Source organism: Tubulanus polymorphus, chromosome 7 (genome assembly GCF_964204645.1).
Source record: "Tubulanus polymorphus chromosome 7, tnTubPoly1.2, whole genome shotgun sequence".
Lineage (NCBI taxonomy): Eukaryota > Metazoa > Nemertea > Palaeonemertea > Tubulaniformes > Tubulanidae > Tubulanus > Tubulanus polymorphus.
This window is the reverse complement of record NC_134031.1, coordinates 670,822-691,208: the sequence shown is the minus strand read 5'-3', so window position 1 is coordinate 691,208 and position 20,387 is coordinate 670,822. Positions and strand designations below refer to the sequence as shown.

At 39.3% G+C, this 20,387-nt stretch overlaps 3 protein-coding genes across 3 annotated transcripts; 1 reads left to right on the top strand and 2 right to left on the bottom strand.

The window, feature by feature from the left end:
* Nucleotides 1–258: 258 nt before the first annotated feature.
* On the top strand, nt 259–4,669 carry LOC141908069 (spermidine synthase-like). The gene is made up of 8 exons (XM_074797874.1): nt 259–1,764; nt 2,255–2,375; nt 2,480–2,572; nt 2,837–2,990; nt 3,353–3,436; nt 3,852–3,997; nt 4,146–4,268; nt 4,475–4,669. The coding sequence occupies exons 1-8, from the start codon at nt 1,628–1,630 to the stop codon at nt 4,487–4,489; spliced, it is 873 nt and encodes a 290-aa protein (XP_074653975.1). The 5' UTR covers nt 259–1,627; the 3' UTR covers nt 4,490–4,669.
* Nucleotides 4,670–4,963: 294 nt separating this feature from the next.
* Nucleotides 4,964–19,395, bottom strand: LOC141908122 (neprilysin-1-like). Its single transcript, XM_074797976.1, has 18 exons — nt 19,347–19,395; nt 17,707–17,790; nt 17,304–17,509; nt 16,331–16,513; nt 16,154–16,240; nt 15,738–15,862; nt 15,556–15,658; nt 15,048–15,167; nt 14,503–14,601; nt 8,118–8,195; nt 7,929–8,032; nt 7,780–7,838; nt 7,416–7,535; nt 6,809–6,939; nt 6,662–6,727; nt 6,337–6,432; nt 6,092–6,168; nt 4,964–6,008 (listed from the first exon to the last, which is right to left on the bottom strand). Exons 2-18 carry the CDS (start codon nt 17,714–17,716, stop codon nt 5,909–5,911), a joined length of 1,764 nt encoding a protein of 587 aa, XP_074654077.1. The 5' UTR covers nt 17,717–17,790; nt 19,347–19,395; the 3' UTR covers nt 4,964–5,908.
* Nucleotides 8,930–12,162, bottom strand: LOC141908360 (uncharacterized). Its single transcript, XM_074798383.1, has 2 exons — nt 9,822–12,162; nt 8,930–9,564 (listed from the first exon to the last, which is right to left on the bottom strand). The coding sequence occupies exons 1-2, from the start codon at nt 12,160–12,162 to the stop codon at nt 8,930–8,932; spliced, it is 2,976 nt and encodes a 991-aa protein (XP_074654484.1).
* Nucleotides 19,396–20,387: the final 992 nt, after the last annotated feature.

Below are 20,387 nucleotides of genomic sequence, written 5' to 3'. Positions count from 1 at the left end.
GGACCTGTACATGGTCGTCGTTCCAGTTCACAACGCGATGTTTACGTTCTCAAAGCCGAAACTCTACACTTACAACTACATATGTATTAAAAACATGATGTACATCTTACTATCAAATTCTTTTATTTATTTAGACCCTCGTTTTATCATCAAACAATCCGCACATCTGAGTATCTGACTTCCAAGATTTCCTTAAGGGAGGAGGAGGGAGGGGGGGGGGCTGTCCAAACCTCTAACAATTCCTACATTTTATTTTACAAATCTAATAAATCAATTTATTAATGTTTATTACTAGCGAATAATTTCCTTCGTAGAGTTTTCATATTTCCTTTCATTAAGATTATTATGGTAACTGGAAACTGGAAACTTCCCTATTGAAGCAATAGATAATGATTTATACATGTAGATCATAGATATGTACAGTGGAATATCATTTGTTCCGCTGGTCGTAAAATTCTAAATCATCAAGAGCACCTCGATCGATATTTACGTGGAAATTTATCAAGTCGTCTGATGGTTTTAAGATTGCGAGTTGGCCTTGGTCTATTTTCCATACGGTTTTTCTGATAAACCCTTGCGTCGCGTTTTTATAACTGCAGCATGGATTGTTGTTTCATATATCCAGTAACCAGATATATTCAGCACGAAGATGATGACGTCAGCAATGTTCTCTTTACGAAATTTCCGCATCGATACGAGCACCTGTTGTGGACGGGCACCTGTTTAAGAATGGCGATTTAGAAGTTTATTCAATAAATTTCAATCAGTTGGATGTTTATTTTTTGTAACATTTGAAAATATCATTATAGGACCTAAAGGCTTGAAACAGAGAGTGGGAGATCTTTATACGAGCTTTATCAGAGGGTTGAATAGACTCGTGCGATAACTGTGCCTTGTTGATATGTTACTATTAAATCGAATGACTAAACACATGATAAGATAAGCTCATATATCCGAAATTCGGATAAGAAATATTTCAGGTACTTCTGACTCATAGTATGTATCACGCATAAAGACAGTGAGATGACAAAAATGCCATTTACAAACATTTTATCAACGGTCATTCAGGAGAACGATTTCAAAGCAGAAAATAATTATTATTTATAAATTTAGACTAAGTTTGAGATTATTTGGGACACTTTGAGTCTAGCCAGGGCTGTGGTCATCGGCGTTACAGCACGGGGGCCGTGGCGATACTTGCTCTTGTCAATATTGGTTAGCAAGGATTCAAGGGCTCTCATTGCTGGCCGGACCGGCCGGTCGCAGTCACCGTGACGGATTTCCGGAGTTGTAAAGGTAGTGCCATCTGATCTGTTAATCCAGTTGTCTATAGAAAATTGTATATACATTATAGACACTGGAGTTAACAGGTTATCGTTTTTACAATACCTACAACTCTGATACGAGGCCCTATGGATTGCCGTGTCTCCCCGGCGCTGCGGGCCGGGTTCGCCTAACGGTCTGGACGTCCGATCCACGCGTCAAATATGCTACGTCCGTTCCGCAGTTTTACGCGGTTTCTGTCTGCACTTAGCTCGATTGACTGATATCGCATGTCGCTTGACGATAAACTTGTTGGATCCTAAACACACAGTGTCAGCGGGGAAGGGCTGCAGGTAGCGTTAATATGGCAGCGGATAAATTAGAGAATGGTTGGTTTACGGATAAATCAGAGATGTGGCCCGGGTATGGAGTCAGTTTAGAGGTGGAGAAGGTTTTATTTGATGAGAAATCAGACTTTCAACACATCCTTATTCTACAGAGGTAAAAAAACCCCGGAAAAACGTCAAGTTGTTTAGTGACTATCTGTATCATATGATGGGCTTGTATTTGAAGTTTGGGGGTGAACTGTAGTCTGTAACATAGTATACCGGTAGTAGGCCTATCCCTGGTACTGTATATATAGTACCACGGATACTTGATGATCTAAGCTACAGTTCACCCCCAAACTTCAAATACAAGCCCCTCCCTGCGGCCTGTGATCTGTAATATTCCAATCTATCATATGTCACTCATTGATGTAATTTTGTATGAAGGATCGCTGCAGTGCTATCGTGTCACCTACAGCCCATGCGTGGGGCTGGTCATCTAGTATTAGTAACTGCAATTACTCGGCGACTGCAGTTTTTTGGTTTAGGAGACCCTCTAACAACACTTAACGCCTCATAGTGGAAAGGTGACCTAAACTGCGGTTAGACTGTTTGTTTTTTAAAGTGAAATTATATTTAAAGTATTGTATTTGCTGTAATTGTAGTAAAACGTTTGGTAAAGTGTTAGTACTCGATGGTGTAATACAATGTACCGATAGAGATGAATATTCGTACCAGGAAATGATGGCTCACGTTCCCTGTTTCTCTCATCCTAACCCTAAAAAGGTAGCAATATACTTAAAAAACAGTGTTAATTTAATCTGGTCTCAATTTTTGAATGAATGTTTTCTGATGTAATGAAAGTTTAACAGTTATTATTCTAACTGCAGGTGCTGCTAATAGGGGGCGGTGATGGAGGGGTTATAAGAGAATTGTCCAAAAATCCGCACGTTGAACAAATAGTTCAGTGTGAAATAGATGAGGTAATTCATATGACATATGTAATCCACTAATCACAATCCACTGTTCATGACCCTAGTTCCACTGTGTATGTATGACCCACAGTTCCACTGTGTATGTATGACCCACAGTTCCACTGTGTATGTATGACCCACAGTTCCACTGTGTATGTATGACCCACAGTTCCACTGTCTATATATGACCCACAGTTCCACTGTTCATGACCCACAGTCTATTTTAGTCTCCTTTATGAATACAGACTAAAATTTTATGATAATCTTTTTCAGAAAGTGATTAAAGTTTGTAAAGAATATCTACCAAACATGGCTAGTGGATTCAGCAGTCCTAAACTACTGCAGCATATCGGAGATGGGTTTGAATTCATGAAGAATCACACTGGAGAATTTGATGTTATAATCACTGATTCATCAGATCCTATCGGTATATGTTAAAGTCACGCAGTACAAATAGTTCTTAAAGTTCCTTAGAAAAAGTCCTTATAAGTCCTGAAAGTAACCCTTAAGTAGCCCTTAGAATCCCCCAAAATTAGCCTTTTAAACCCTTGATGATAGTCCTAATGGCTACAATGATAATAAACTGCGATATTATAAATCAATTTTCTAAATTAGAAATCCCAATTTCAGCCAAAGATTTAAAGTTCTCGAGTAGAAAAGGTTTATGATTTGGAGCAACGTTTCGGCTTTAGATCTAAGCCATTATCAGTATTACTCTTGTACATTCATATTACACGGATATTGTGTATCTTAAAATTAATCACAAGTCGCTTTGATTTATTTGATCAGGACCGGCGGAATCCTTGTTCCAGAAGCCGTACTATGAACTGATGAAATCAGCTCTTAAACCAGACGGATTGCTCTGCTGTCAAGGTTTGTTAACTCAGTTATATACAACGATAATTTACCTAAAATATCTTAAATTAACTCTTCATTCAACATTCAAACTCTCGATGAAATAGTTCAATTTGAACTTTCATTCTGTTCAAATAGAAGTTTAGATATAAAAAAAACGTTATCGACCTGATATTTCAATTCTGACTGAACTTGTGCAGTATGTGATCATCCGATATGGTCTGGATTTGCATATCAGTTCATATATATGTCAGTAATTTAGAGTATGATACTTGTAATGTGTGCTGAATAAGTCTAATCTCCTTATCCTCTGTATAAATATGACAAAAATACGTTTTGTGATTAGATAAGAATAAATTTTAATAACTATTAAAACACTTGTATCATGTCTGAGCATAAAACATTTCATACACATTTTTTTTTTTAATTTTAGGTGAATGCATTTGGCTTCATATGGATTTAATTAAAGAAATGGCCGATTTCTCAAAAAAACTATTTCCCGTTGTCGACTATGGATTTTTGACGATACCCACTTACCCTGCTGGACAGATTGGAATGATTTTATGCAGTAAAAATCCAGTACGTTGAAGTATTTTCACCTAAGAATCTCTTTTAAACATCATTTACCGATTGATGATGTTCAGTATTTAAGCTCCTCGACTTAAGCTATTTACCCGGTATTTTGGAATCTCAGTAGAATTTCAATTATCTGATTTTCTTTGTTCAGGAAACTGATTTCAAAAGACCTTTACGTGAACCTTCTAACGCAGAATTAGATTCAATGAAATTGCGGTATTACAGCCCTGAAGCCCATCGAGGCGCTTTCATGTTACCCAGATTTGCCCGTCAGGTAATTTCAAACATTTTGAATATACTGTTGAAGACATTTCTATTTTTTTTTAAATCTCAATTTATATTTGCAATTCAATTTTTTATAAGTCATCCGACTACTACGTGATATGATCTTCACAACTGTGACGACTTCTGTGCCAGTTTCGTTTCACTTAGAAACATGATTTTATTAATATTTTGTAATTATTGTTTTCCTGTTTTCAGGAACTTTCAAGTTGAATATTTGAATGGGTGTCATCTGTCAGAGGCTACTGTCTGTCTGTCTGCGTGTATTCTGTATGTTATATATGCTCAATTCACTGTGTACTAGAAACTGCTAGTCAAATTTGCTGAGATTTTTTAATGAAATCATCATTCCATTTTTTAATAGATGACAAGTGAAAAAAATAAATCTATATATTTTTCAATCGTAAGAATGAATTTGTTTGTTTGTTGAAGTTTCTTATCACCAGACACCGGTTTTATCGGTCCATTCATATTGGACCGGTCTAAAATAGAGGGGACCAATTTGGAACAGACATTTTACAAATGTAAAGCTTGGTCCGATTTTCCGACTCGTAGGACTCGAAACGGCGATCTCCAGCTTGCCAGTCGAAGAGTGTATACACATTATATATTGACGAAGAAATTTAAAACAAGACACATTTAGAATAATTTATTTAAGATTCAAAGATAACATAGAAAATACACAGAGAAACGTGACGTACAAAATGATCGATCGATAACATTCATTGAATATTATTAAAATAGTCAATATTGTTTAAAACCACCAAGATTCGTATTTTTACGTCGAATGGAACTACAAGATAGAAAGTAAAGTAGACACGAGGTTTGTGCCCCTTGAGGATGAAATAATGTACAAACAACTAACGCCCCCTAGAGGACTGATTTGGTAACATATATACATGTATAGTATACCCGTAGCATAAATCGTACATTCGAGTTTCGTTGATCGAGAAATTAAGATTTGGTTCATCTGAATTTTAGTATTTTCCACATGTTAATCATCGAACTGTAATCCAAACAGACACTGATAAATGCAAACCGTCCCGAGATGAATTCAAATTCTCAAATAGATCCTCGCTATAGCCCGGATCCGATGCCTCCCGCGGCCGAAACTACCGGGTCGGAGTCAGCCAACTGACCCTCGTGGCCTGCGAGGGCGAGACGTCACAGCGCCCCCTGGCTTCAGTATTTAGTACAAAACTTGCATTTTACAATATGTTTAATATATACACAATTTTCAACACATTTATACGTATTTTTTGATAAAACAAACGAAATGAATTCAATATTTTCGACATCAAGTTTTTTGTTGTTTATTGAATTCACATTAAAACATTCACAATTTACTTATATAAAATTATTTGACTGCCTGACTGAGTGACTGACTGACTGAATTACTGTTTATATACATGAATGTTTGCACTGTAACTTCAGTGTACCTTCACCTTCAGTGCCGAAATTCAACCTTCTCTTCCTTACGAGTTCTCTTATTTCACTGCCGCATTCGGCTGACTTTTTTTTACAACATAGACATTATTTTTCGTAGATAAATAATTCAGTAACGTTATCTCTGTTTCCGCCCACGCTGACGCTGCTGCTGCTGCTGCTGCTGCTGCTGCTACAATCTATAGTTTACCAAACCGAACATTTATGATGTGGATTCATACGACTTCCTTTAGGACAATTATACGCCTTGGCGAAATCTGCCGAATTGGACAACGGTCCTAAAACTCTGAAGTAGAAAGTTAAATAAGTTCAATAGATTACGTCTATTTGGACGCTTCAATCTGTGGGTCTGGTATAAGTAATATTTACCTGATTTGGCCAGGACTGTGCACTGAGGTTCTTATTGTATGTAAAGCTTCCTCGTCTCGCATATTACCACACCAGATCTACAACAACACATTCAATATATACAACTATACTCTCACAATTATATAGTATTGAATATATAGTATTATATGGTATTAAAATGCTAATATAGTATGGATATTTCTAAAAATTTCTATATGTTTTTGGTATTTTTCATTACTATTTCTTTTATTTATATCTATTTCTACCTGTGCGAAATTGAGGAAGAATAATTGATTATGTGTTAATCCTATTCCTGGTAGGGGTTGTTCCTCTCCGTTCTTTTCCACCCATTTCTGATATGCCTGCAATGAAACACACATTCGAGACACGATTATAAATAGTGACACCGCGACAGGGTGTCGAGAACTATTGCCAAAATTGGATTAATCAAACAGTTTTTACCGTCGCTTTCTCTCGAAATACACGATTTTTATTCAAGTTAGACGGAAAACTGGTCATGAATATGTTAAGTATTTTTGCTAAGCTTTAGATAGATATAGACACATCTGAAAACAATTCGGTTATACTTACACGATATGATTCTTTCAAACCGCCATTATCCGCAATGTTTTCTCCTTGAGTATTTCTGCCATCGATCTAGATTTAAAAAACCGAATCGTTACGATCACACGTACTTTATACAGCTGATAAAACAGTCAATCGGTTTGCGCTGATTACCGGAAGCCCGAACGGCTCTAGTTTGAACTGTGAGTACTGATCTATCATGCACTGAGCTCGATTCCTGAAAGCTTCAATCGTTTCATTCGTCCACCATTTTCTCATGTTTCCATCTTTATCAAATTGTCGTCCTATGAATGAAGAAAGTTGTACTTATGAATAAATATATCAAGCCTTTTAATGATATTGTAGAATAGCCCCGGTACACTCTGACGCGGAGAACATGCAGATAATAAGTTTAAACCCACACAGAATTTAAGAGATTAGAAACGAATTTTATTCATCGAGAATTGAAACCAAAATACACGACGTTTCGAACTCGCTCTCGTGGTCATCGTCAGGTGTCAGGGAATAACTATAGAAATCGTATTTAGTATTTCAAATTGTTTTTAAAACCTTTAATGAAAGTATTAACGATCAAAATGGTTTATTTTCTTAACACAAATCATAGAAACAACAAAATAGAACATTGAGAAATTAATTAGATTTGAAAAGATGACCAAACTTCAAATATTCTTCTAAAAACGTAATTTCTAAGATTAATAGACGGGATGTATATAAACCGTACTATCGGTGATGTAACGGGTCGTGTTTAGGTCGCATTTACCTTTATCGTCGAATCCGTGAGTGATCTCGTGACCTATTACAACTCCGATTCCTCCGTAGTTCAACGATTTCGGGAAATCAGCGCTATAAAACAACGGTTGTAAAATCCCAGCCGGAAACACTACAAATAATATCATCATTAAAACATTCATTCGTTTTCACATTTCAAGTAAACTATAGAGACTCAGTTCCACAGTTCACTCACAGTTAAATAGTTAGATTAGAATTTAAACTTCATCTCAGAGTTAACTCTAACTCACAACTGTGGAACTGGGTCCAGAGTTCAGAGGTATCTCTAACTCACAACTGTAGAACTGCGATTATCATGTTTTAACGAGTTAAAAGCTGATAGCTGGGCCCCTTACCTATATCATTGGTATTCGGATTATAGAAGGCATTGACGATGGCTGGTTCTTGTTCCCAACTGTAAATACATATATTTGATATTGAAATATTAAATGGACCGATCCTTTAGTTAAACAGATATAGCTGGATACGTAAAGATGAATCTGACCTGTTTTTATCCACTGAATGTCGCAATTTTTCAAAGTTTCTCTTCGCGTCGAACTGTTCAATCTTCAGTACGTTATCGAAAAAATGATCCTCCGTAAATTCCAGCTAAAGATTAGAAAATAGATGAAACGTTGATTGATATCAGTCGGTTATTTATCAGTAGAAATTCTGCTGCCTTTATCGAACTTACCCTTTTATAATAGCTATTCAGTTCATCCGGTTTAGTGATGAATTCTGGGTACCCGATCCTTTCATTCATTGCATCAGCCTAAAAATATACAATTTTTCCTCCAAATATGGGTAGGATAATGTTGTAATACATGTAGAAGCGAGTTTCATAGATCTCTCCAAAATGGCGGCCTTTTGAAGCGCATTGAACTGTCTCTATTCAAAGTGGTGTCCAATTATTATGAATCTGAACGATGCACATCTAGCGAAATTCCAGGACAATCGATTATGTTAATTTTTGGCAAATGTTTTAAAGATGAGTAGAGAGAAACTCGCAGGACATAATCGCTTCCTTTATCGTTCTGTGGGCTATGATTGCCACATTAAATGGTCCAGGTTTGAGTAAAATAAGCAAGACCGCCGGAGAGGTGAACAACGACCAATATGTTTGGTGTCTAAGTAAACTCTGATTTATTTATCTACTCGCTACAGCATAAGTTCAAGCGGGGCTTACATAGGCGGGGTTACATGAACTGAGGGGAGTGCGTTACTGGTAACTGACATATAACAATTCCCGACATTCTCCCGGGCGACAGAAAATTACTAGATAGATGTAATTAAGAAAAATGTTACTACAACTAAATAATATCGATATTCGAATAAATGATGCATATATATTGTTATAAATTTATGATAGTCAGATAAGGAACTACTGACAACTAAAAATGATGTGTTTAATTCTAAAACTAAGATTATAAAGTCTATTACATTGCGTTGTGTTTGTTGTTTAGGTCTCCGAGTGACCTAGCGTTGACTTGAGCGGTTATCAATTAATTAACTACTACATGTATCAGACAGCACGTTAGCCCATCTACTGATGTTATTTCTAGCCTCGGCAGCTGCCTTTCTCGTCGAACGACGTGTGACGGGTGCAGAATTTACGTTTGAGTCCGGTTTGCACGTGTTCGAGGGATCTGCGGCGCGCACTTCAAGAGGGTAGAGTTTGCTAGTTGGTCGATTAGTCCTGCCATTCGAAATTTTGATCTTAGCGGTTCTAACTAAGCCGTCGTTCCCCGGAACGAGTTCCTCGACCAGTGCTAGTTTCCATTTCAGACGCGAATTATGATTGTCGTCGTGTACTAACACGACATCACCCTTTCTGATGGTATTTCCAGTTAATCCGCGATTTTTAAATTGGATGTGTCTTTCGCGTAGGGCTGTTACGTATTCCTCAGCCCAACGTTTCCACAGATGTTGTTTTAATGAACCGATTCGCACCGAACGTTTTTCAAATTCTGACGGCATATTTCCAAGCGTCGGGTCGGTCAGTTCATCGTAACTTACGAACAGATGCGGTAAACTCGTGAGAACGCGACCGTGAAGGAAATGTGACGGGGTTAAAGGTTCTGGGTCGTCCACATCAGATGAACAGTACGATATCGGGCGATTATTTACAGCTTGTTCAGTCTCTGATACGATCGTAATCAATTCCAGCAGGGATAGTCGCGCACGCCCCAGAACTTTTTTGATCGCGGTTTTTGTTATTCCAACTAGCCTTTCGTAAAATCCACCAAACCAGGGGCTCGACGAGTTATCATGACCCACTCTGATCGGTGTAGGCTGAAGTACTTTCGGGTTTCGATCGATTCGTATATCTTTTTGATAGCATTGTTACTCGCAATAAAGGTTGATTGGTTGTCCGATATTATTTTCTGTGGTAACGAACGTCTGGCAGCCATTCTCCTCAACGCGTGTAGGAATGTTGACGTAGTCATGTCCGTTACCACTTCCAGATGGATGGCACGCGTGTTCGCGCAAGTAAACAAGCATATATACGCGAGTGACTCCTCCCCGGATTTCGACCGAAGATGTAGTGCACCGGTGAAATCTAAACCACAGACGGTGAAGGGTGGAGCCTCTTTCAAACGCGAAGATTGTAACGGAGCGCAGTTTGGTAACGAGTACGGTTTACCGGTGATATATTTGCATATGACGCATTTTCTCAACAACTTCCGAGCCACTTGACGAACACGAGTAATCCAATACTTTTGTCGGACTACGGTTATAGTAGATTCTGTACCGAGGTGTTTGACCTTATTATGGGAATCCAGTACGATTAATTCACTATATCTACAATGAGGTAACAATATCGGAAACTTTGCATCGTATCCGATGGGCGCGTTATGGAGACGGCCTCCAACACGAATGATATCATCTTCTAAAAACAAACGAAGTTTCTTTACAAGTGATGGCCTTTTCTTAGATTTATGTTCTAAACTAACTTTCACGTCATTGAAGTAACTCGATTGAACACCTTTGTTCCATAGATCTTCGCATTCTGCTATTTCGTTAGCAGTTATTTCATCCGATTCATGGTTTTCGCGTCTTGACTTTTTAATAAATCGTCGAACTAGCGCGGTTACGCGTAATAGCCTTGTTAACGAAGTGAAATCGTTCTGATCTATTACGTTACATATTCCGACTTCGTTGTTTTCGCAGATTTTTTCGTCAGGCTGTTTGTCCTCGTCCATTTCGGTTATGAGCAAAACTGCTCGATCGATCGTGTCGCAGGTGGGATAATTACCGTTGCTAAGCCAGCTAGGGCCATTCCACCAGAGCGTGCATCGCGTAATTTGTTCGCACGATATTCCTCTGCTTAACATATCAGCCGGATTGTCACTCGTCGGACAATATTTATAGCGACCGATAGTTGTCACCGATTTAATTTGACGCACGCGATTAGCTACGAAGACGGGAAGCTTTTTCTCGGAGTTGATCCAGTGTAACACAATCTGGCTATCTGACCAGAGCACGCACTTTGTTATGACTATTTCAGTAATCAGACTGTTTCGAACGTAATCTGTTAATTTAGCACCAATCAACGCGGCCATTAATTCTAACTGCGGTATCGTATGTTTTTTAACAGGTGCCACACGCGATTTAGACATGACGAGTACCGTCTGATCTCCACGTTTTAGATAGACGCAAGCGCCGTATGCCAATTGGCTCGCATCGCAGAAAGTGTGCAATTCGTACTTAGCTTCCGATTTCGCTTCCGATTTCGAGTAGCGTCGATCAACGCGTATTTCGCTAATTTCACGCAATTCCGTTATCAACGAGATCCACGATTCGACTACGCGCTCGGGTAGGGTTTCGTCCCACTCATAACCTTCCGTCCACAACTGCTGTACGAACATCTTCGACTTAATATGGACAGGCGAGACGTATCCTAACGGGTCATAAAGGCTCGAGACAGCCTTAACGATTTCGCGTTTGGTAATCAAGTCAGGATTGGCGAACGCTTGTTTGTTTTTGAATGACAGCGTATCATTCACCGTATCCCATTGGAGTCCGAGCGCAGAAACAATAGTTTTCTCGTCCGATAAATTATCGGAATCTGCTTTGGCCTTTAGTAACGAAGAGTTAGAAGCATAAGACTGAAGTTTAAATCCGCCGTTTTTCATTATGCTATTGATATTCGTATAGTATTTCATGAGATCGCTCTCAGATTCACATCCACTAATCGCGTTGTCGACATATATATTTTTAACTAAGTCACGTGATACATGGTTATTATAATTATTTAGATGAAAACGAACAGTAGCATTCAATATAAAGGGTGAACTCACCACGCCGAACAATATAACCTTGAAGCGATAGGTTTTGAGTTCACTTTCTGGATTCTTAGGATCAGTCAACCATAGAAATTTCGTATACTCGCGATCATCATCGTGCAGACCAACTTGAAGAAACGCCTTTTCGATATCCGCCGACAATCCGAATTTATGCAACCTGAATCTGATCAGGATTGAACCGAGGTCATTCAGCAGCGTCGGACCGGTCTCCAAACAATCATTTAAACTAGGGTTTCCCGCGGTCGATAAAGACGCGTTATAGACGATACGGATAGGGGTTGTTGACGATTCCTTCTTGACCGCGCGATGCGGTAAATAATGACCTATGTTTCGGTCATCATCTGTGACTTCTTCGATGAAGTCTCGCGATAATTGATCCATGATAATGTTGTGGTAAACATTTCGAATTTGCGGCGATAGCCGACGAATCATCGATTGTGTTATGTTTCGAGTAACATAGTAATTTGTCGGAAGGGGGGCGTGTCCACTCTTCCACGGCAACTTCGCAGTATACCGTCCCGTGTCGGATGTCGTCAGGCTTGATTGACAGTAGTCGAGTAGATTGAATTCTTTTGAAGCCGCATCTGTTGCATCAGTTACGCCTATGGATTCGAGATCCCAGAATTTTTGGAGGTTGACTTCCTCCGAACGATGTGACGTAACATCCACGTTGTAAACTCGTGCAGTATTTATTGGATCGCAATCACTAAACGGTCCAGAGAGAAGATACCCTAATTTCGAAGATACTGCCGTGGGTCCATTTCCGCGGATTGTGTGGTTACCGACCACTGACCAATAGAAATCGGCACCGATTAAAATGTCGATTTCGAAGTGTGATTCGGTAGAAAACGGATGCGCTAATTTCAAACCTGTCAGATACGGTAAATCTTTGATAGATCTGCCGGTTTGGTTTCGCATTGTCGACGCAATTTGTGGAACAATTAACGCCGTTATCGGTATGTCGGTTTCATCAGAACATAGTGTAAAGTTCGCAACAATCAGTGACCGCGCACTTGATTGTTTCGCGCCAAATGTGTTGATCGATATAGTTTCGGTTTCTTCACTGTTTATATATAATCTTTCGGCTGTTCTTTGAGTAATAAAACTCCGCTGAGCGCCCTCGTCGAACAAGATGTTTACGTTAGTCGTTACGCCTTCGCGACTTTTTGCGTTCGCGATAGCTGTTTTTAATAACACTGTTCCATCGGCGGCGCCCAGATACTGATGTCAATCCCTGTCAGCTTTCTCATCGGTTGATTTTGCGGCCACAGGTGTGGTTGATTTTGCATCTAAATGAACTGATGTGTGATGCTTTTTGCCACAGTTTGTAACTCTGCATCTGTTTTTCGATAAGCATTTCGTCGATTTGTGACCGCTCGAGAGACAATTAAAGCATAAATTATCCCTAGCAACAATTTCTCTGCGTTTTTCAGCATCTGGAAACGTTTTACAGTCCACCGCAACGTGATTGATCTTTTTGCAGAACGCACATTTTCGATCGTTTTCCCGTGAAAAATTATGTCTGTTTTTCGCCGTAACTGCGAACGCTCCCACGGTCGGCGAATTGGCGGGAAAATCATCCTCTATCGTAAGGCTTTCGATACTAGCCTCGAAGGCCTCAATTTCTTTAAGGAGTGACTTTCTTAGATCAGTCAGGCTCCAAGCATTGTTACCGTGGTCTCTGGTAATCTGTTGTTTAGTTCCGCTCGGTAGTTTTTCCATTATGATGGGTACTAACAGATCTCCGTACGATTCTTCGGATTTTCCGAGTGAATTTAATCCACGAATATAAGATTCCAGAGAGTCATAGAAATTCCGTAGTGAGTTGTCGCGATCACTCGGTGGTGAAAGCTCCCACAACGCTTTCATGTATGCGGCCACAATTTTGTGTGGTGTCCCGTACCGGTTTAACAAAAGTTCCAAAGCTTGATTATAATTTTCGTTTGTTAAACTCAGGTTTTCGATCGTTTTTGCAGCGTCGCCCTTTAGCTGTGCGGACAGATATTGGAACTTTTGGATATTCGTTAAGTTCTCATCACTATCAACTGCCGAGAAAAACCCATCGAAGAACGTTTGCCATTTCAGAATATCGCCATCGAATGTTGGCAAAGATAACTTCGGCAACTGGATCGGTCTTTTCGCAGTTTTTTGATGCTCGGATTTCATGCGCGTTGTCGGTTCGATTTGATTCTTTTTCCGTTCGAGGTATCCGATGAAGGTTGATAGTTCGATGTTTATTTCGTTCATATAATCATCGGTTTCACATACGAGGTCTTCGAGTTTCCCTAACTCTGCGTTCGCAATCAGTTCCGAATCATATCCTGCGATAACTTCCAATTTTGTACGTATTCTAGTTATGACGCCAGACAATTTGTCTAGGCTTTCGTCACTTTCCGAATGAAGTAAATCCCTCGCCTGATCAAAAAGTTTCGTCATCTGTCGAATTTGCGCATTTCGCATTATCTCTTCTTTCGACGGCATCTTGGCTGAGTTTCTGAATTTACTGCTTGTATATCCTGGTCACGGCACCAAAATGTGGGCTATGATTGCCACATTAAATGGTCCAGGTTTGAGTAAAATAAGCAAGACCGCCGGAGAGGTGAACAACGACCAATATGTTTGGTGTCTAAGTAAACTCTGATTTATTTATCTACTCGCTACAGCATAAGTTCAAGCGGGGCTTACATAGGCGGGGTTACATGAACTGAGGGGAGTGCGTTACTGGTAACTGACATATAACAATTCCCGACACGTTCTGGTATTTATCGGTACCTTTTCCTTTGCTACTGCTTTAGTTTTAGCATCCATCCAATCATTCTCCAGTAGTAATTCATTGAACGCTTCACGGATGTTGTGTATCATCTCAAGCGCCTGTCAAAATAAATTACAGTCGTCAAATAGTAGAAATCATACGAAAAATATTACTAGAATGTTTCACATGGTTTATCTAACTGTGCTGCCATCCATGTGTGTCTTTTTGTGAAATAATCTAAGTAATGTGGTTGTATTCGTAGTAGGATTTGATAAGTTCTCCAGTGGAAGCTATGTTCCCCAGTGGAAGCTATGTTCCCCAGTTGTAGCTATCTTTTTCCACTGGTAGCTATATATTGTCCAGTGGTAGCTATATGCACACACGTGGTTGATAGCTTCCCGCTGGTGGCTATGCTCCCCCAGTGGTAGCTATGCTCCTCCAGTGGTAGCTATGCTCCTCCAGTGGTAGCTATGTTCCCCCAGTGGTAGCTATGCTCCTCCAGTGGTAGCTATGTTCCTCCAGTGGTAGCTATGTTCCTCCAGTGGTAGCTATATTCCTGACATACCGTATCCTTGCTTTCCTTTTTGAAGTTATCTCTGATAAACAGGGCTCCTACACCCATTCCAAACCGTTCGTTGACCAGCTCAACACATTTCTGCCATCTGGCCTTATCTCTGCCAACTCCCTACGAAAATAAACCGTCCCATCTTCACTTTTAGATAACATGCATAACAGTGTCACTCAAACAGATTGTCAAAAGTGAAATTATATAATACAATAGTACACATTATTATCAAAACGGAGCATTTAACTTTAGCTTATAAGCAATCAAGCATCTCAAGATGATTGCTCGTAGCTCTAGCCAACAGAATCAAGATCCAGTTCTACAGTTGTGAGTTCAGATTTGACTCAACTGCGGAACTGGATCCTGAGTTCAGAGTTAACTCTAACTCACAGCTGTTGAACTGGATCCTGAGTTCAGAGTCAACTCTAACTCACAACTGCGGAACTGTAAGTAAAGCCATTATCATTCTAGTCGAACATGCTCCCGGTTATATTGCCAATTATTTTACCTGGATGACTTTCATGTACATGTTCCTCTGAATGGTGAAGTCATCCGTCAACTCAGGCGCGTACGCCATTACTATCCGCCATAATAGATAGTTCGAGATTATCCTGAAAAATAAGACTTAGATCTAATATGTTTATCTATGGTGAGTGATAAAGGTTGATTGGAATATATTTGTACCTATACCTTTTCGGTGTTTTACGAATAAGAATTCCAAGATTTTTCAGATAAGATTTCGCAAGTACAACCACTTCTTCGGTCTCGTCCAGTTCTGCCGGAATGAATCCTCTAAAGTATTTCAACCAGTCAATCTGCGCATTAAAAATTATCTATCATTAGATTGAAATCAAGATGATGAGAGGATAAACAGAAATCTAGGATCACTTATTCCAAAATATGACCGAATCTTAGAATTTCGTAGAAATCTCAATTTGTCTCAATTGTGCTACTCATGCAGTTTTGATGACTAAAGCGACTGTCAGACTATAAATTCCATCGCTAGATAAATATCTTAAAATTTCTTAGATTTGCCTATGATTTGAAACAATTCAATTTTCACGGTGATGATCTATGTATAGGATCGTCTGCTACCAATCACTAACCTGCGGTACTTCATTACGTAATTGTTTCAAGGTCATTTTCTCGTAAGCGGCCTCGGCATCGTGTTGTTCCGACAACGATTTTGTAATCTGCCAAATACCGAACACAAACATTTGATTGCAAAATATTTCTATCAAGAATTGTCTTTAAGCGGGTGGCATAATCATAATTGGACTCACGTTGGCCAGCTGTATTTCAAAGTTCAGTACATCTTCGGCGAGTTCTTTTTTAGCCCGAATTGGGTCGGCTCCGAGAATGCCGGCAACGTTCGTCATGAATTCCTTATAGGCGTTTATATGTAACGAGTCGATATCCTGCAAGTAGTAGTCTCTACTAGGCATACCCAGTCCCGCCTGATTCACCTAAACAAATTCACAAAAACCAATTAGACATAAAACCACAACTCTGATAAATTGTTTCGACATTCTTCGTAAGCTGCGAAAACAAATTAGTCACTAAAACCAATTATTTTCGCCTAGTAGCTTCATTAACTACGGGTTTCTATTCGCAAGGAAAGCGCCTTCCACGTGTCGTATGCGGGATATAAATTGCCGTATTAAGAAACAGACGATGACACATGAAATAGGTTTAACTTCGCCGTCAATACGTCGCTTATTATCATTAGAAGATGTTTTTATGAGAGAATTTCGCGTCCGGTTTGAATTTAATGAGCAGAAACCGAATTGAATTCGCACTTGTTAAAGACGTGTGTGACATCAAAACTATTCGGTATATACGAGTTTAATGATTTCTAAGAGAATTGTGAAATTGCGTGGTACTGGGAACTATAGGGTAGTTATTGTACTGGGATTTATGGGTGATATTGGGGACAGTTTTAACCAATGGATAACTGGCAAAGTGATAATTGACATTGCATTGTTATTACAGCATTTATCTGTGATTGTTATCTTTAATAAACCAATTTTGAGCAACTCAGAAGCAACTCCTGATTTACTGACCCCTTATTACCTGACCCCTGATTAACTGACCACTGAGTAACTGACCCCTTATTACCTGACCCCTGATTAACTGACCACTGAGTAACTGACCCCTGATTAACTGACCCTGAGTAACTGACCCCTGATTAACTGACCCTGAGTAACTGACCCCTGATTAACTGACCCCTTGTCTCGCACTGATAAAGGTACGTACTGTAAGCACATAAGCTGATGAATTTCTATCGTCTATTCCTACGTATGATTTCACTAATAGCGGCGCGTGATACTTCACACGAAGAAACGCCAGCTTTTCCTCCAAATTCCACAGATTTTCGTCCCATTTTCCAGCAACGACCGGCCACCCGTCCAACGTGTCTAATACCTTACGTAATGGACCGTCACCGATCACTTTAATTTGGGCTACAAAAAATGACATGAGAAAAGTAAATTAATCTGGAGCGGCATATAATACCTGTCGTGGTAAGGCTGTGCAATTTTAAGTTTATTTTGCTCGGAGCGCTAACACCTAAGTCTTCGTACGGCTTGAGCTGCTTGATATATAGAACTAACCCTCCCCAGTGAAGTATATCCCTGTTTTCAATATGGCTGATACTTACTCGTGTTCATACAGGATTTATACAACACTTTAGCTTTATTTCGGGCGTCCGAGTCTGATTCTGTGGTCGGCTCTTCTAACAAACCTGACAATGAATAAATACACAATTCATCAGGGCTGGTTTTAAAACCAGTATCAATATTAAACAACATCATTCATCAATTCTTTCACGGGCAAAATTGATATGTGATTTAAACTGTCTTTCGAATGATTTATTTATTGATCATGGTCAAACAGAAATAAAGAAAATACATCGTGAAAGTTTTCTCGCTTATAAAACTTTCTATTTAAGAATTTGAAAACGAAATTCATTAAAATATCAAAATCTAAAGTATACGAAATTGATTCGTTCTCTCACCAGAGACTCGCGTCCGATCGTGGTTATTCTTCTACTGTATTTACCTTTTAACTAACAGTTGTTTTTGTTGCAGGGACAGTGAGATGACCAGGAGAGGTTTTGGGGACCGGGACAGAACATACCTCTCAACATAACTTGTACATTATCGAGTAACTTCTCGAACACGTTATAACCGGATTTTTCGTCCGGTATAGGATGAGTCCTATCCCAAATACCGCAAGCAAACCCGTAAAAATCATCGCAAGGTTCCACTTCCACATCCACCGAAGATAAAATCATACTAGCTAAAAACAACATCAAATAATAACGTGCTACATGAGATTATAGTACAGTCAAAGTCCGTTATAACGCTGCCACACCGCTCTCTAAACGCCAGCATCTTTCAGAGATCACATTCCCACAATTTAACTCAAACTCAAAGGAAATAAGATTTTTTATAACGTTGCCAAATTCGTTATAACGTCATATTTTTCATTGGCCCCAACAGTGGCAAAGGACTTCTACTGTTTATTCATGCATCACTTCACCTCACCAGAAATATATAAGTTATAAAAGATCCAGGGACCAGTTGTGCAGTTGTGACTGAAGTCTAAACGTGGTAGTTTTGAGTCAATATACTGATCTTAAGTTGATAGATTGGCTATAGAACTAAGTTGGCCGAAGGCAGTTCCTAAATATAAGCCATCACTGTACAACTGGCCCGTTTACAGACTATGAACGTTTTCTCGTTGATTTTGGTTGTAGCTGGTTTTATATACTACGATAATAAAACCGGTATGAAAGCTTTCATTTGAAATAATCTAAGTGAAACTGTTATAAAACGACAAGCGACAAACTGACGGCCATTTGACGGCCAATATATCGCATGATGTGAGCAATACTCGTAACGCACATGGACAAGCATGATTCCCGAATTCTAATAATGTTTTGTTTACCCTTTTGACCAGTATAGTAACCGACCAAAAAACGTTCATGTCCATTGAAGTGTGAGAAGACCTCGACCTTGACCGGAGTTGAGAAATGAATGATTTATGCAAATTAGGCTCTCTCTCAACTCAGGAAGCAGTCGTGAAGTTTGGTTAAATTATTCAAACCTCGCAAAATGAGAAACAGATAAAGAAATTGGATATCATTAAAAATAGATAAACAAGCCATACACTAGTAAACTACAAAAAAAATTAAAACTACAGAATATAGCATGCTAGTTCTAAAAAGCTCGTTACAGGGCAGCACTGAGAAGCGTAGCTGATGAGTAGAACGTGCGGGTATACCCCGTCGTGTACCTTTCAAACTAATTCTTAATCCATCTTTAAGTTCTATAAACGTATTGATTTTTGGTTTATCGTCCGGTATTATATGTTTTTTCACCCACATGCCGCAGGCGAATTGATAAAAGTTATCGCACGGTTTGACCGTCGTGTCCATAGCTTCCATGATTTTGGCAGCTTTTTTTGAAAAGAAAACAAAGCGAGAAAGTTTCAACGAATTCGGCATAACGTATATCAACAGTTAGCGATCGGCAATTCAGAATTGAACAATGTAACCTTAACCAGATCAACCCGGTAAATAGGGATGGTCGTTTCAATACAAGCATAATGAAAATGAGGGAGTGATTTAGCTGTTGGATCTCGGAAATCTACTTTTAATATTGGCGCCGATGGTAACAGGTTCTGCTTTATCGATAAGTGACCGAGGGCGGGTCAATACTCCATCGCAGTTAACGATCTCGGTGTCGCTATATCGGTCGGGCTGGTCGACTCGATAACAGGCTACTGGACCAATATTTCCAATAGGCCTACCATTCAATTTGAATAAAACATTCTACCAATTCCACCTTGCATAGGCCTATTGGTTCTGTATTCTGGTTTTAAGATCTAAGCCTCCAGTGTCGTCGCCGGTAGGAGTGGTCACGAGTCTCTTACCGTTAGATAACGTGATAACGTGGGCTGACACTTACAGACAGACGTTATATCCGGACAACGATTAAATAATGTCATGTCTCTTTGTAGTGTGATTCGTTTTTTAATCAATTATCTCAATTAACTTCTATTTCGAGAATGGTGAGATTATTGACTCTTCAGGAGACCACATTTTTTCAGGCTATATATAAATTGCTATTCACGTTGTTCACAAGGTGATCTTGATCCGGCAGAAATAAGCGACAGTATAAAACCTGCGAACAATAGACACTCAAGCCTTATTTAGTTCTGATATTATCCGCAAAATCAAAGCGGCGCTGATGTATGACGTACTAATTAATTGTCAGTACTCGTGTGCGTTTTGCGGTGGTGCACAGCTCTTATACAACTCCTCATTGCAAATTA